The 17,283-nt window shown below is 41.7% G+C and overlaps 2 protein-coding genes across 2 annotated transcripts in view; both read left to right on the plus strand.

Annotated features, from left to right (window-relative positions):
* The window catches only part of LOC102985291 (HYDIN axonemal central pair apparatus protein), a 106,711-nt gene extending 106,210 nt beyond the window's left edge, over positions 1-501 (plus strand). The window contains exons 53-54 of the mRNA XM_055078920.1: positions 6-225; positions 460-501. Coding sequence (XP_054934895.1) covers positions 6-225; positions 460-501 — 262 coding nt within the window. The remainder of the gene's footprint in view (positions 1-5; positions 226-459) is intronic.
* A 337-nt stretch (positions 502-838) lies between these two features.
* Positions 839-17,283, plus strand: part of LOC129391399 (hydrocephalus-inducing protein homolog) — a 24,244-nt gene continuing 7,799 nt past the window's right edge. Inside the window, exons 1-5 of the mRNA XM_055078815.1 lie at positions 839-1,052; positions 2,745-2,957; positions 3,977-4,140; positions 4,986-5,136; positions 9,078-9,308. Of these exons, the coding sequence (XP_054934790.1) occupies positions 906-1,052; positions 2,745-2,957; positions 3,977-4,140; positions 4,986-5,136; positions 9,078-9,308 (906 nt within the window). The 5' untranslated portion in view covers positions 839-905. The remainder of the gene's footprint in view (positions 1,053-2,744; positions 2,958-3,976; positions 4,141-4,985; positions 5,137-9,077; positions 9,309-17,283) is intronic.

Consider the following 17,283-nt stretch of genomic DNA (forward strand, 5'->3'; position numbering starts at 1 on the left):
AAAAGGTTTAAATGGGATGCCAAAAAATTTCAGCCTCATTTCTCCATCAGCCCGGAAGAGGGCTACATCACCGCAGGCATGGAGGTTTCTTTCGAAGTGACTTACCATCCTACTGAGGTGGGCAAGGAGATCCTCCATAAAAACTTGCTCTGCTTCATCCAGGGTGGCAGTCCTCTGAGCCTAACCCTGTCTGGAGTCTGCGTGGGACCACCTTCGGTAAAAGAGGTCAGTAGGTGTTGCCCACAGATGGGCCAGTGGCCAGAGTGGGCCCAGCAAACCCCACAGGAGAACTCAGTCAGGCCTTCTAGAAACAAGTGGCCCTGTTCAAACAGTCCTTGGTGCCCACATCAAACATGTAGACCTGCTCCCTCCCACCACGGGGCCTTCGCACATGCTGTTCCCACCGCGGATATATTCATTTCCCCCTCTTCATCTAGTTAATTCCTATTTCTTCTTCAGCTCTCAACTCAAGCATCTCATTCTCAGGGAAGGTTGTATTGACATCTCTGGCTAGATCAAATTCTGTCATAAGCTCTGTAAGTAAGGGGTGAACACCTTTCGCTTTCTCTATGGTTAAAAAATGGGCTCGGGTTAATCCTCTGCTCGCCCTTTTCCTGGAAACCTAATAGTGGAAACCTGATAGTTCCTGGCAACACTGCTATGGTCATAGACACCTGATCTCCATCTCCTGTTGTTTCAACAATGTTATATAAATGGAATCATGCAGTATGCTATCCAACTAAAAGCGCAGGCAAAATCTCTTTTCTCAGCAGGATTGAGGACACCCCAAGGATATTAGTAAACTACTTTGTCTCCTTCTGTCTTGGAAAAGGTTTAAATGGGATGCCAAAAAATTTCAGCCTCATTTCTCCATCAGCCCGGAAGAGGGCTACATCACCGCAGGCATGGAGGTTTCTTTCGAAGTGACTTACCATCCTACTGAGGTGGGCAAGGAGATCCTCCATAAAAACTTGCTCTGCTTCATCCAGGGTGGCAGTCCTCTGAGCCTAACCCTGTCTGGAGTCTGCGTGGGACCACCTTCGGTAAAAGAGGTCAGTAGGTGTTGCCCACAGATGGGCCAGTGGCCAGAGTGGGCCCAGCAAACCCCACAGGAGAACTCAGTCAGGCCTTCTAGAAACAAGTGGCCCTGTTCAAACAGTCCTTGGTGCCCACATCAAACATGTAGACCTGCTCCCTCCCACCACGGGGCCTTCGCACATGCTGTTCCCACCGCGGATATATTCATTTCCCCCTCTTCATCTAGTTAATTCCTATTTCTTCTTCAGCTCTCAACTCAAGCATCTCATTCTCAGGGAAGGTTGTATTGACATCTCTGGCTAGATCAAATTCTGTCATAAGCTCTGTAAGTAAGGGGTGAACACCTTTCGCTTTCTCTATGGTTAAAAAATGGGCTCGGGTTAATCCTCTGCTCGCCCTTTTCCTGGAAACCTAATAGTGGAAACCTGATAGTTCCTGGCAACACTGCTATGGTCATAGACACCTGATCTCCATCTCCTGTTGTTTCAACAATGTTATATAAATGGAATCATGCAGTATGCTATAAATGTGTATGTACAAGTCTTGGAAAGAATATATGCTTTCATGTTCTTGGGTAAGTATGTAAGAGTGGAATGGCTGGGTCATAGGGTAGGTATATGTTTACCTTTTTAAGAACCTACCAAATTGTTTTCCGAAGTGGTTGTGTCCTTTTACATTCCCGTCAGCCACGTCTGACATTTCCACTTGTGCCGCATCCCTGCCAATATTTAATATGGTCAGTTTTTTTTAATTTTAGTCATTCTAACAGGTACATGGTGATATCTCATTGTGGTTTTTAATTTGCATTTTCCTAATGACTAATGATGTTAAGCATCTTTTCAGGTACTTTTTTGCCATCCATATGTCTTCTTTGTTGAAGTGTCTGTTCAGATCTTCTATTTTTATTTGGGTTGTTTGTTTTCTTACTATTGAGTTTTGAGAGCTCTCTGTATATTCAGGACACAAGTTTTAAATTTAGATCTTCAGTCTGTTTAGAGTTCATTTTTGTATGTAGTGTAAGACATGAATCAAAATTCATTTTTTTTGTACATGGATATCCAGTTGTTCCAGCAGCATTTATTTAATCGATTATCCTTTCTCCACTGAACTGCCTTTGTACTTTGGTCAGAAACCAATTGATAATATGTGTGTGGGTCTCTTGCTAAACTCTATTCTTGTCCCACGGGTGATCTCTTTGACTCTCTTCACACCAGTGCGACATTGTCCATGTTGCTAAGCTCAATGGCTAGTTCTCACCGCCCATCTTACTTGACCTGTCGATAGCATTTGACGCCTTGAACAAGCCCCTCCTCTTTCACGCACTTCCTTCATTACATGGCCTCCAGGGTACCACCCTCTCCTGGTTTTCCTCCCACCTTATTAGCTGCTGCTTCTCATCTCCTCTTCTGATTTTTCTTAACATTGGAACATGCCAGTCAGGAATTAGTCCTGAAATTCCTTCTTTTTTCCTAAATACACTTACTTCTTGATAATCTCATCCAGTTTCTTGGCCTGAAAAAAACATTGCTATACTGACAACACCCAAATATAGATAGATAGATAGATAGATAGATAGATAGATAGATAGATAGACTATATATAGATCTATATCTATCTATATATATATATATATATGGCCTGAACCTTTCCTTGAACTCCAGATTTGTAAATTCCACTGCCTGCTTAAGGTGCCTGTTTTCTTCCAGGTGGTGAATTTCACCTGCCAGGTACGCTCCAAGCACATACAGACCATCATGCTTTCAAACCGCACCAACCAAACCTGGAATCTGCACCCCATCTTCGAAGGCGAGCACTGGGAGGGGCCCGACTTCATCACCCTGGAGCCCCATCAGCAAAACAAGCCCTATGAGATTACCTACCGGCCCCGCACCTTGAATGTGGAGAACCGCAAGCATCAGGTAGGCCGAGCCCCCCCTCCCCCACTGTTTTCCTGGCATGTTGGAGGGAGGAGTTGTGTAGAGAGAATGTTAGGACAAGAGGGGTCCCCACAAATGATATTGGATCCACGGGGAATCATGTCCAAAGCTTATAAAGTCCAAAACTTCCCCTTTCGTCCGTGTATTTTCCTGTTGAGGGGATTCTCTTGGAACCAGGGGCTCAGTTCTAAAATGGAGTCCTCAACTAAGCATCGAGCAAATACTTAGTGTAAGTGCACAAATAGCATCATAGTGACTGTAATAAAAATCAAAAAAAGAAAAGAAGCCACAGTCTTCCACCTCCCCTCCCCACAAAGAACTGTTGTTTTCTTCTGTCTTCACTACCAATCCTTATTCAAATACAGCCATAGCTGCCATCACAGCATCCTCAGTTTTGCATCCTGTTTACTTTTACTTTACATTATATCATGAGCATTTTTCTATTTAACTATGTAATCTTTGTGATAATCTTTTTTTTAGGCTCCTGACGCGCAGGCTCAGCGGCCGTGGCTCACGGGCCCAGCCGCTCCGCGGCATGTGGGATCTTCCCGGACCGGGGCACGAACCCGTGTCCCCCGCATCGGCAGGCGGACTCTCAACCACTGCGCCACCAGAGAGGCCCTGGGATAATCATTTTTAACGACTGACTAATATTTCATTGAATGACAGTTCCATAATTTATTTAACATCCCCCAGTTGTTGGATGTTTAAGTTATCTCTAAATTTTCATCAATATAAGTAGTTCTAATATACACGTGTATGTAAATATGTAACTTTTTCTGCTGTAGGGGTTTTTCTTCAGTAAGTTCCTTGGGATGGGATCCCTGGTTCAAATACACATGAACATTTTTATGACTCTTGGGAACAGATTCCCAAGCTGCTTTCCAAAAGTGTTATGCTTATTTGCAGAGCCTCCATTAATTCTGTGTTACTGCCATGCCTGAGAGGTAGCTAATAAAGGACCCTCTGTGTCATTCTGACCACATTTCTTCTTCTCTTAGGGCACCCTCTTCTTCCCCCTCCCAGATGGGACCGGCTGGCTATATGTACTGCATGGGACTTCCGAGCTCCCCAAAGCCGTGGCCAATATCTACCGTGAAGTGCCATGTAAGACGCCCTACACTGAGCTCCTGCCAATCACCAACTGGCTGAACAAGCCCCAGAGGTGAGGGAGTGGGGGAGATGGGGGGAGGACTCGCACCATCGAGCCTAGCCCCTCCCCTGGTCAGGGCCCCTAGAGGACAGTGGGGGCTAAAGAGTCAAAGTTCTGTGCTGTGGCCAGGCATTGCCTGACCTGAGCCCCAGAGAGAGTCTCCTGTTCAGCGCTCTCTTTGAGCAGCTGATAACTTGAAAATCTCCTAGAACAGAGCCTGGCACAAAATAAGTGCTCAGTAAATGTTAGCTGTCATTATTATTATCAAAACGATAATCGTGGTTGTTATTATTGAAAGCCCTGTCTTATCACCTAAGCCACTGGCCAGAGAAGGACGTCCCTTGGATCTTGTACTTGCAGTGAGAGTGGAGGAGAACAGAAGACCTAGAGGAGCTTGAGGCCAACCAGCCTGGTCCCCTTCTTTTATGGAAAAGAAGCCAAAGGCTGGGAGAAAAGAACTGCCTGCTCAGCATAGTGGATGAAGGCCCAGACCCAAGCTGAAGTGCTAGTTCTGCCAATAACTAGGCATTGTTAACTGAGCTGTCATCTTCCTTCTCTCAGCCTCAATTTCTTCCCTAGTAAGATGGAGAGGATAACGAGAGGTACCTCCGACAGGCACTGTGAGGGCTAAAAGCCTGTGATGTAACACGTGTGGTGCAGCGACTCAGTTCTGGCACAAAATAGGCGGTTAGTAAATGGTAGCTACTGTTATTGTTAGTGACAGAGTGAAGACTAGAACCCTGGACCCGTGTGCTTTCCATGAAATCAAGAGTGGAGATGGCACCTTGCCTTCTTTCCTTTGGGCAAACTGTCTCATTTTGTCTGTCCTCTCTTCTTGCACCCCTGTGCTCCCCCAGATTCCGGGTCATTGTGGAAATGTTGAAACCGGAGAAGCCCGACCTAAGTGTCACCTTAAAGGGCCTTGATTACATTGATGTGCTGTCTGCCTCCAAGAAAGACTACAAGCTGAACTTCTTTTCCCACAAGGAGGGACTGTACACAGCAAAGGTATCCACATGTTAAAGGCTCTGCCCTGGGACCCCAGAGGTTTGACCCTGAGGCTGATGATCCCCGTGTTGGGGGTGAAGATGCCCGCTCACAGCCAGCCTAGCGTTATCCTGTTAGGCTGACCATTTAGAGGGACCAGGCAAAGGCATTCAGGATTCCCAGACTCTTTAAGATGAGACCAGATTGTAGGGCTAGCCAGCCAACGTGTAGGTCCATTCCAAGCCTTCAGGGTGGCAGAATCATGAAAATCTTTAAGCCGTAGGTAACAGTGGACCAGCAAACACCAGACCACAAAAATAATAACAAAAGACCCCTTTTCTGAGGGCTTATAGAGTGTCCAGCATCATGCTGAGCCCTTGACACAGCTAGTAATATCAGAGCCAGGATTCAACTTAGAGCCATCGACTCTAAGACTCCTCAGGGTCTTTCACACGTGAGCTGTTTGTCCTAATTCATTCATCAATTGAACAAGCATCTCTTGAGCACATGTGCCATATGCTATATACGATGTGCGGTAATGCAGCAATGATCAAAAATAGGCACAGTCTCTGTTCTCCTGGAACACACAGTCTAGTGGAGGGAGATGGACATTCATCAAATAATTGCACTATGAATGCATAATTATAAAATGGCCTAAGTGCTGTAAAGCAAAGGAGCATATGGGTCAGTAGCTCACTGAGAGGTCAGGGCTGAAGAGAATTATACAGGAATTACCCGCTTACAGGTAGTACTTGAAGCCAAGATGGAGGATGGAACCACCGAGGGAAAGACTTTAAAGTGAAAAAATAGCATGTGAACACAAAGAAACGGCAAGAATAAAAGGAAAGAATAACAAGTACTGGCAAGGGTGTGCAGCACATGAATCTTTCATGCAGTGCTGGTGGGAGTGTAAATAGTGCAGCTGCTTTAGAAGACAGTCAGGCAGTTCCTCAAATGGATAAACATAGAGTTACCATAGAATTCAGCAATTTATACCCAAACTAGGTGAAAACATACGTCCACACAAAAACCTGTACATAAATGTTCATAGCATCATTATTCATCAAAGCCAAAAAATGGAAACATCCTAAATTTCCATCAACTAGTGAATGGATAAATACAATGGAATATTATTTGGCAATAAAAAGTAATGGGAACAAAGTACTGATTCATGCAACACTGAAATGAACGCTGAAAACATTATGCTAAGTGAACGAAGTCAGTCACAAATGGCCACATATTATAGATTTTGTTTAAATGTAATGTCCAGAATAGGCAAATCTATAGGAACAGAAAGTAGACTAGTGGTGTGTAGGACTATAAGGGATGGATTCGGGGAAAGTGGGAATGATTGTTACTGGGGACAGGGCTTCTTTTGGGGGTGGTGAAAATGTTCTAAAATTGAGTGTGGGGATGGTTGGATCACTTTGTGAATATATTTAAAAAGCACTAAATTGTACACTTTAAATGGGTGAATTGTATAGCATGTGAATTGTATCTCAATAAAGCTGAAAGGAAATATGAGACATAAAATATATATCAAGAAGTTCTAATACCCATCTAATAGGAGCTCCCAAAACAGGAAAACAAGATAATAAAAGGAAGAAAATACTCTACGAAATAACTGAAGAAAAAAATGTCCCGAGCTATTTGACAAAGTCTGAGTCTTCTAATTGAAGGAACCCACCAAGTTGCCAACCAAGGTGAATGAAAAACAAACTCACATCTAAGTACATGAGAACAAAATTTCAGAAAACTGGGATAAAAGAGAAAGTCCTAAATAATTCTAGAGAAAATAGATGGAAGTAATATTCACAATAACATCAGATTTCTCATGGCAACACTGAATACCAAAAGCAATAGGGTAAGCTATTCAAACTGTTTAGAATGACTTTAAATTTCGAATGCTTTTCCAGACTAGACTATCATGAGAGCAAAATAAAGACACTTTTAAACATGCAAAGTCTCAAAGTAACCAACCCATATACACAATCCCTATCTGAAAGAAGTGCTACAAAATTAAAATTTTTTCTTTTTTTAATATGTAAACAATTTATGTTTACATTAACAGATACAGTGGAAAATATGAAACATTAATTCTAATTAGCAAAATGATTCCTCTTGTAAATGAATCCAAGAGGAAAGTACAAGGATACAATGAACAAAGAATCAAAATTAAATTGATAGGTAATTTCAAATAATTGTTGAAAAGAAATCTGAAATTAATATTTCATATGACCTCAATATAGGAAATAGCAAGAGGAGGGATAAAATAAGGCAATGAAAAAAATTTTCTTTCGTTTGGAAGCAAATGGGGAGATAAGAGATTTTCTCATTCATAGAGAAGGGTAGGGAGAGAATTAGAGCTACTTGTAAACTGTAGGTATGAACAGAAAAATACCAGTAAATATATTTATTGAAATACAAGTGAAGGGACTTCCCTGGTGGCGCAGTGGTTAAGAATCCGCCTGCCAGGCTTCCCTGGTGGCGCAGTGGTTGAGAGTCCGCCTGCCGATGCAGGGGACACGGGTTCGTGCCCCGGTCCGGGAAGATCCCACGTGCCGCGGAGTGGCTGGGCCCGTGAGCCGTGGCCGCTGGGCCTGCGCGTCCGGAGCCTGTGCTCCGCAACGGGAGAGGCCGCAACAGTGAGAGGCCCGCGTACCGCAAAAAAAAAAAAAAAAAAAAAAAAAGATTATACATTGATCCAAAAGAAGGCAGGAAAGTAGCAAGCAAGGAATGAAAAAATAAGAGACAAATGGAAAAGAAAGAGCAAAAGGGCTGACTTCAACCCAAATACGTAAATGATTGCTTTAAATATAAAAGACTAAACACTCCAATTAAAATACAGAGGGGAGAGGCCCGCGTACCGCAAAAAAAAAAAAAAAAAAAAAAAAAGATTATACATTGATCCAAAAGAAGGCAGGAAAGTAGCAAGCAAGGAATGAAAAAATAAGAGACAAATGGAAAAGAAATAGCAAAAGGGCTGACTTCAACCCAAATACGTAAATGATTGCTTTAAATGTAAAAGACTAAACACTCCAATTAAAATACAGAGGGTATCAGAGCACTCTGAATTTAAAGACAGGAAGAGATTGAAAGTTAAAAGGCAGGTATGTAAAGAACTATTACCACCTATTGTAATAAGATAAACAACTCAAGGTATTAAAAAAAGCAAAAAACTGGAGTAGGCTCTAGGTCACAGAAGTAAATATGTGAATGACCAAGAAGCACATGAGAAAATGCTCAACATCATCAGTCATCCAGGGAAAGAACTGAAAAAGGGGAGCAGCTTATCAACAGGTCAGACACAGGGGTGAGGGGACAATGCACTGCAGTTACAAGTGGGAGCTCTGGAGTCAGGCCAACCTGGGTTCAAATCCTGGTTCTGATACTACTCTGCATGTGACCCTGGGCAAGATAATAACTTGCTAAGCCCGTTTGCTCATGTTTAGAAGAACCGGTGAGGGGAATAGTCATGTTGCCTACAAACTGTATGAATTAAATAAGTACTTCCAGTGCCTAGTACACAGTAATCAAGTGTTAGATGCTATCATTATCGTTATCATTATTATTAATATTAACTATTCCAGCCGCCGCAGGAATTGGAGTGAAGCCCACCACAACATGAACCTCTTGAGGTCTTGATTGTTCTCCAGGGCCACTCAGCTGTCCCCACTGGGGACACCTTCATCTTCAGCACTAGATGGTGCTGCTCTAGCCTCTCCTAAAGCACCCCAGGCTCCTTCATGCTCTCTCACCTGGGAGAAGCCAGGGCGGAATACCTGAAGAGAAGGGCTGGCTGGCAGGGTCCACAGGGGCTGGGAGGGCCTGTGTCAGCCTGGTCGCTGTGCTTCATGCGTCCACGCACTGCGAACAGGGAGAAGGATCCTGTAGACGGCGGAGGACCCTGGGCTAGTCCCGCTGCTCTGCCCCACTTCCTCCCACTCTCTCTGTGAACCCAGGTGATCTTCCGAAACGAGGTGACCAACGAGTTCCTATACTACACGGTGAGTTTCAGGGCCATCCCTTCAGGCATCATCAAAACCATCGAGATGGTGAGCCCTGTCCGGCAGAGAACATCGGCCTCCATCAAGGTGGAGAACCCCCTGCCCTACTCGGTGACCTTCTCCACGGAATGCAGGGTGCCCGACATCAGCCTGCCTTCCCAGTTTGTGGTGCCGGCCAACTCTGAGGTATGGCCCTGCCTGCCAGGGCCTCCCCGCCCCCATATCTGTGCTGGAGGCTCTGCCCAGGGGGCCTCTGGATCCACGTTCTGCATCCCTTAGTTGGGCCAGCCTTGGCGGTGGTCGGGAGGGCAGGGGACAATCGACTGATGGACCACACTCCTGTTCTCTCCTTTCCTCTGCTGCCCAAGTCCTCACATAAACCAGGGCCACATAGAGCTTTGGTTCAGGCATGTAAGAGGGACTTGTCTCTATTATGTGTTTGTTTGCCTTGCTCAAATTTAAAATATTCTTCTTGTTTTTCCTACTTACATAAGTCACATAGAGTATATGTGGTGAAAAGGACAGCAAGGGACACATAATAGTGTATCAAGTGTACAACACACACACACACACACACTCATTTGTCTAACTAGGCATCTATTACTAAAACCATTCCCAAGATATATTTTTTTAAAGTTTATTTTATTTTATTTTGAATGTTTGAATTTTATTTATTTTTTTTTATACAGCAGGCTCTTATTAGTTATCCATTTTATACATATTAGTGTATATATGTCAATCCTACTCTCCCAATTCAGCCCACCACCAGCCTCACAAGATATTTTTTAAAACCTTTTCTGTATCGTGAAATAAATACAAATATACAGAAAAGTGCATAAAACATAAATATACAGCTTAAGGTATTACAAAAAAGGGAATACTTGTAATCAGCACTCAGGCAAAAAATAGAACTTTTCCAGAAGACCCATCCTGCCCCATCCTGATGGCAACATTTTCCTTTATCCCTAAAGGTAACCACACCCATGACTATTATGCTAATTATTTCCTTGCTTTCTTTATAGTTTCACTACCTGAGTAGACATCCCTAAGCAATATAGTTTAGTTTTGCCTGTTTTTGAACTTTATGCAAAAGAAATCATACTATATACATTCTGTAATGTTTTATTTCTTTCGCTCAGAGTTGTGACTTGTGACGGTCCTCCATGCCGTTGCCCACAGCTGAGGTTCACTCATCCTCACCGCTGTAGACTATCCTAAATGACTAGACCACAGTTTAGATATCCATCCTACTATGTCCGGACATTTGTGTTGGTTTCAACATTTGGCTATCGTGGAAAATGCTGCTATGGTTCTTTTTGCACAGGCACCCTCTTGATGCACATGCGCCTGTATTCCTCCGCAGTGTACACCCGGGAGTGGAATCCCTGGGTCATAGGCCGTGCCTGCCTCTAACTGCCAACCAGTAGATAACTGCCAGTCAGCAATGCGAGTTCACCAACCCTTGGTATTGTCAGAATTTTTTAAAGTTTACCAATCTGATAGACTCCTAATAAACTGATAACTCCCTTTTTACATACAGATTGATTTTAGTTGGGTAATAGTCTGTGTGGGAGATTTGCCTCTGTGTTCATGAATGAGAATGGACCACAGTTTTCCTTCCTCATACTCTTTGTCCAGTTTGGGTGTCACTTTTGCTAATGTTCTCGCTTTCTCAATTCTGTGAAAGAGTTTATAAAAGATTGAAATTATGTCTTCTTTGAACTCACTGGTGAAGCCACCTGAGGCCTGGTGTTTTCTTTGTGGGAAGACTGTCTACTACTGATTTAATTCTTTCAGTGGGTTATTGGACTATTTAGATGTTCTGTTTCTTCTTGAGTCAGTAATAAGAGAACTTCCATTTCATCGATATAGTGAAAATATTGGTATAACATTGTTACTATCCTCTTATTACCTTTTTCTGTTTGTTTTTTGATTTTTTTGGTACTCAAAAAAGGCTCATTCTTTTATTTTTTTAAATTAATTTTTATTGGAGTATAGTTGCTTTACAGAGCAGAGTTCCCTGTGCTATACCGTAGGTTCTCATTAATTATCTATTGTATGCATAGTAGTGTATATATGTCAATCCCAATCTCCCAGTTCATCCCACCCCCCCACCCCCGGTATCCATACATCCGTTCTCTACATCTGTGTCTCTTATTTCTGCTTTGCAAATAAGTTCATCTGTATCATTTTTCCAGATTCCACAAATAAGTGATATTATACGATATTTGCTTCCTCTTTCTGACTTACTTCACTCATTCTCTAGGTCCATCCATGTCTCTGCAAATTGCACAATTCTGCTCCTTTTTATGGCTGAGTAATATTCAATTGTATATATGTACCACATCTTCTTTATCCATTCTTCTGTTGATGGACATTTAGGTTGCTTCCATGTTCTGGCTATTGTTAATAGTGCTGCAAAGCACACTGGGGTGCATGTGTCTTTTTGAATGGTTTTCTCAGGGTATATGCCCAGTAGTGGGATTGCTGGGTCGTATGGTAGTTCTATTTTTAGTTTTTTAAGGAACCTCCGTACTGTTCTCCATAGCGGCTGTATCAATTTACATCCCCACCAACAGTGCAAAAGGGTTCCCTTTTCTCCACACCCTCTCCAGCATTTATTGTTTGTAGAGGGTTTGATAATGGCCATTCTGACCAGCGTGAGGTGATACCTCATTGTAGTTGTGATTTGGATTTCTCTAATAGTTAGTGATGTTGAGCATCTTTTTGTGTGTTTGTTGGCCATCTGTATGTCTTCTTTGGAGAAATGTCGATTTAGGTCTTCCACCCATTCTTAGATTGAGTTGTTTGTTTTTCTTGATATTGAGCTGCATGAGCTGTTTGTATATTTTGGAGATTAATCCCTTGTCGGTTGCTTTGCTTGCAAATATTTTCTCCCATTCTGAGGGTTCTCTTCTCGTTTCTTAGATTGAGTTGTTTGTTTTTCTTGATATTGAGCTGCATGAGCTGTTTGTATATTTTGGAGATTAATCCCTTGTCGGTTGCTTTGCTTGCAAATATTTTCTCCCATTCTGAGGGTTGTCTTCTCGTTTTGTTTATGGTTTCCTTTGCTGTGCAAAAGCTTTTAAGTTTAATTAGGTCCCATTTGTTTATTTTTGTTTTGATTTTCACTACTCTAGGAGGTGGGTCAGAAAAGATCTTGCTGTGATTTATGTCAAAGAGTGTTCTGCCTATGTTTTCCTCTAAGAGTTTGATAGTGTCCAGCCTTACTTTTAGGTCTTTAATATACTTTGAGTTTATTTTTGTGTATGGTGTTAGGAGGTGTTCTGATTTCATTCTTTTGCATGTAGCTGTCCAGTTTTCCCAGCACCACTTATTGAAGAGACTGTCAAAAAAAACCTTCATTTTTAATTTAGCTTTCTGACTCTGTGCTTTTGCCTTCAATACTTTCTCAACGATTTTCTTCTCCTCAATAAGGAGAGCATGTTTGATCCTGTCACTGACACATTTAGCACACAGGGAGCTACCAGAGGCCCGGCTGACGTGTTTTTTCATTTTAGACAACCTCATAAAAACCTTAGGTCTCACAGCATGAATCTTATTACCTTTTTGTTGTTGTTGTTGTTGCGGTACGCGGGCCTCTCACTGTCGTGGCCTCTCCCGTTGCGGAGCACAGGCTCCGGACGTGCAGGCCTAGCAGCCATGGTCCACGGGCCCAGCCACTCCGCGGCACGTGGGATCCTCCAGGACCGGGGCACGAACCCGCATCCCCTGCACCAGCAGGCGGACTCTCAACCACTGCCCCACCAGGGAAGCCCTTATTACCTTTTTTATGTGATGTCCCCTTTTCATTTCTAATATTGGTTATTGTGCCTTCTCTCTTTGTTCCTTGATCAACCTTGCTAGAGGTTTCTCAACTTTTTTTTTTTTTTTTTTCAAAAAAGCATCTTTGGGCTTTGTTGTTACACTCTATCATATGGTTGCTTTCTAGTTGATTGATTGCCACTCTTATCTTTGTTATTCCCTTCCTTCTGCTTCCTTTGGCTTAGTGTTGCTTTAACTAATTTCAAAGATAAATGCTTAGGGAATTAACTTGTAGTCTTCTTTATTTTCTAATATACACACTTAAGATTATAAATCTCCCTCTAAGTCCTGCTTTAGCTGCAGCATACAAGTTTTTATATTTATATGTAATATTTTTTATCATTAAGTTCAAAAGTGTTCTAATTTTCACTATTATTAATACTTCTTTTTTGACTCCTGGTTTATTAGACGTTTCTTAATTTCCAAAGATGTGGATTTTTCTAGTTACCATGTTTTAAAATTATTTTGTGGTCAGAGAATATATTCCATATTATTTCAGTACTCTAGAATTTTTTTAGACCAGCTCTATGGCCCAATATAGTCTTTTTTTTAAATCCTGCATCTCTTTTTGAAAAGAATGTATTTGCTGTTTTGTTGTTCAGTTTTCTTTAGCCTTACTGATAGTTTTGTCTGCTTGTTTGATCAGTTTTAGGAGAGTATATTAACATATACTACTATGATTGTGGATCTGCCTATTTATCTTTGTAGTTCTGTCATGTTTTGCTTTATGTATATACTTTGAAGCTATATTACTAGTTAAATAAAAATTATAATATCTTTCTGGTGACTTGAAACTCTTTTCATTATAAAGTGATCTTCTTTGTCTCTAGTAACACTTTTTGCCTTAAAATCTATTTTGTCTAATATTAATATAGGTTTCTTTTGGTTAGCATTTGCATGGTGTGGGTTTTTTTTAATCATCATACTTTCACTCTTTCTCTATCTGTATAATCTAAACGTGTCTCTTATAAACAGTGTACAGATGAGATGGATTTGGTTTTTTAACCCAGTCTAGCAAGGCTTCCTTTTCACTTGAGCATTCACACCATTTCTATTGAGTGTAAACAGTGACGTATTCAGGTGTACATGCAAATCTGTACTTTCTGTTTATCTTATCTGTTCTATGTTTTCTTTTCTCGTTGTTTTGTAGTGATCTCTTCCTGGCATGTCTTCATTGTCTATAGCAATATTATTCTGCTCATCATTCACCTTTTTTATTCCTTTTCTGTTGTTCGTTCTAACTTTTTCCAAGCTTTTAGAAGGAAAAGGTAGCCCTGGATACCTTTTGTAGCTTCACATAACTAAGATTCTCTCTTCTGTTGTTACCACAAATATATTTTAAAATACAGCTTTATACTTTTCGGGGTTTTTTTTCTTTTTTCTCCCCACCTTTATCTGAGCTTTATCTTTCCTTTGCCCTCAGTGTCTCAGTCACAGTCAAATAGATTCTACTCTCAGAGGTTTCTCTCGGCACAAGGTTTTGTCTTCAAAGGGAGTTTAAGTAACTTGGTTTTAAGCTGCCCCACGTCACCCAGTCTTATTGTGACATGTTTGCAGTTAGCGATAAACTAGAGCCTGAGAACATCCTTCCAGCTGAGGCTGCTGTTGTCAGTTGTCCTGTCAAATTTCCCAGGTTGAGTGGGACCCTCAATCTAGGGTGATTCTCTGGCTCTCAGACTGATGTTCCTTTGCTCTCTCTCCCACTCCTCCCAGACAGTGGCTTACTCACACCAGTCTCATGGCTGTGAGTAATCAGCCCTACTCACCTATCTTTTGGAGTTGGTAGCTTATCTTTTCACTTATTTATGTTATAGATGTTGTCGTTAAGCTGGTTGGTCTGACTGTTTTGTGGGGGATTTGGGAAGACTGTGCAGCGCCTGCTGCTATCATCTTGCTCAAAACCTGGAACTGGTTTTAATGTATGACGTGAGGCAAGAGTCAAGTTTCCTTTTTCTCCAAGTGAATATAAATCATCTCAGATTGTGTTCCTACAAAGACCGTCTTTTCTGCACTGATTTACATGGACATTTGTGAAATAAATCAAGTGTCCATATATGCATGGATCTGTTCTAGGTTTCCTATAATATAATAATGACTCAATTTCTGAACTTGTACCAACACCACAGCATCCTAATTATTACAGTTTTATAGTATAGTTTGATATATAGCCAAGCAAGCAATCACTCTAGCTTTATATTAAGACTTAATAATCTCTTATATTCTTTTTTTTCAAGAGTACCTTGGCAAGAATAGCATTGCATTTTTGGCCCTTTGCATTTCCATATATATATTTTAAAATCAGCTTGTCAAGTTCCTTAAAAAAAAAAAAAACTCTGTTGGGATTTTGATTGGGATTGAATTAAGTCTATAGATTATTTTAAGAATGTATAAGTTTTCTGGGATATTCCCTGGTGGTCCAGTGGTTGAGACTCCACGCTTTCACTGTCAAGGGCCTGGGTTCAATCCCTGGTCGGGGAATTAAGATCCCACAAGCTGCGTGGTGCAGAAGGAAAAAAAAAAAAGAATGTATAAGTTTTCTGTTGATCCACAACAAATTATTCCAAAACTCAGCAACTTAAAACAACAGACATTTATTACCTACACAGTTTCTGAGGATCAGAAATCTAAGAGCAGCCGCCTAACCAGGTGGTTTTGGCTCAGGGGCTTTCATGAGGATGTCAGTTGTCAGCCAGGACTCTAGGCATCCCTAGGCTTGACTGGGGCTGGATAATCTGCTTCCAAACTCACTCATGTGGTTGGTTGTTGGAAAGGTCCTAGTTCCTTGCTGGCTTTTAGCTGGAGGCTTCAGTTCCTCACCATGTGGCCTCTCCCGCGAGCTGCTTTCAACGAGGCAGCTCACGTACCTTAGAGGGAGCGATCTCAAAGAAAGTGAGGGGACTTCCCTGGTGGCGCAGTGGTTAAGAATCCACCTGCCAATGCAGGGGACACGGGTTTGATCCTGAGCCGGGAAGATCCCACATGCCACGGAGCGACTAGGCCCGCGCACCACAACTACTGAGCCTGCGCGCCACAACTACTGAGCCCACATACCACAACTACTGAAGCCTGCATGCCTAGAGCCCATGCTCTGCAGCAAGAGAAGCCACCGCAATAAGAAGCCCACGCACCGCAACAAAGAGTAGCCCCCGCTCACCGCAACCAGAGAAAGCCCGCGCGTAGCAACGAAGACCCAGTGCAGCCAAAAAAAATTAAAAATTAAAAAAATAAAAGAAAGTGAGGCAGCAAAGAAGAAAGAGGGTGCACAAGACAGAAACCACAGTCTTTTCCTCTTAATCTCAGAAGTGACACGTCATCTCTTCTGCCACATACTTGTGGTCACATAGACCAACCTGGTTCAGTGTGGGAGAGGACTATATAAGGGTGTGAATACCAGGAAGTAGGGGTTACTGGGGGCCATCTTGGAGCCTGTCATAGGGCAGAATTTGAATCTTTATAGTATTGAGATTTCCAGCCCATGAGCAAATCTCCATTAAGTCTTCTTTAATTTCTCTCAATAATATGTTTTTTGTTTTCTATGTAGAGGCTTTACTCATCTTTTGTTAGCTTTATTTCTAGGTTTTGTATATTTTGATGCTATTATAAATAGCATCTTTTTAAAATTTCATATTCTAAATATTTGTTGCAATCATGGAGAAATAGAACTGATTCTTGTATATCACCTTTTACCCAAACATCTTATAAATAAAATTCACTTAATAATTTAAATCGTAGATTCTTATATTTTGTATATGTACAATCATATCATCTGTAAGTAATTACAATTTTGTTTCTTCCATTCTAAACCTTTTCCTTTAAGTACTTTTTCACGCCTTATAGGGCTATCTAGGACCTCCAGAACAATGTTGACCAGAAAGGCAACAGAAGGCATTGTCTTGTTCCTGATCTTGAAGGGAAAGCTTTCAAAGTTTCACCATTTATTATGATGTTTGTTTGGGGTTCCTTGTAGGTACCCTTTATCAGATTAAGGATATCTCCTTCTTAGTTTGCTAAGAGCTTTTTTAAAAACGCTATGAATGGATGTTGAGTTTTACCAAATACTTTTACTACATCTATTGAGATGCTTATTTGATTGTTTTCCTTTTAATTTGTTAATGTGGCAACTGATTGGTTTTTCCAGTGTTAAGCCAACTTTTCATTCATGGAATAAGCCCAATTTAGTCATGTAGTATTCTCTTTTTTATATGTTGCTGGATCAGTTCGATAACATTTTTTTTTTTTTTTTTTTTTGTGGTATGCGGGCCTCCCTCTGTTGTGGCCTCTCCCGTTGCGGAGCACAGGCTCCGGACGCGCAGGCGCAGCGGCCATGGCTCACGGG

The sequence above is a fragment of the Physeter macrocephalus genome, chromosome 17 (genome assembly GCF_002837175.3).
Source record: "Physeter macrocephalus isolate SW-GA chromosome 17, ASM283717v5, whole genome shotgun sequence".
Classification (NCBI taxonomy): Eukaryota; Metazoa; Chordata; class Mammalia; order Artiodactyla; family Physeteridae; genus Physeter; species Physeter macrocephalus.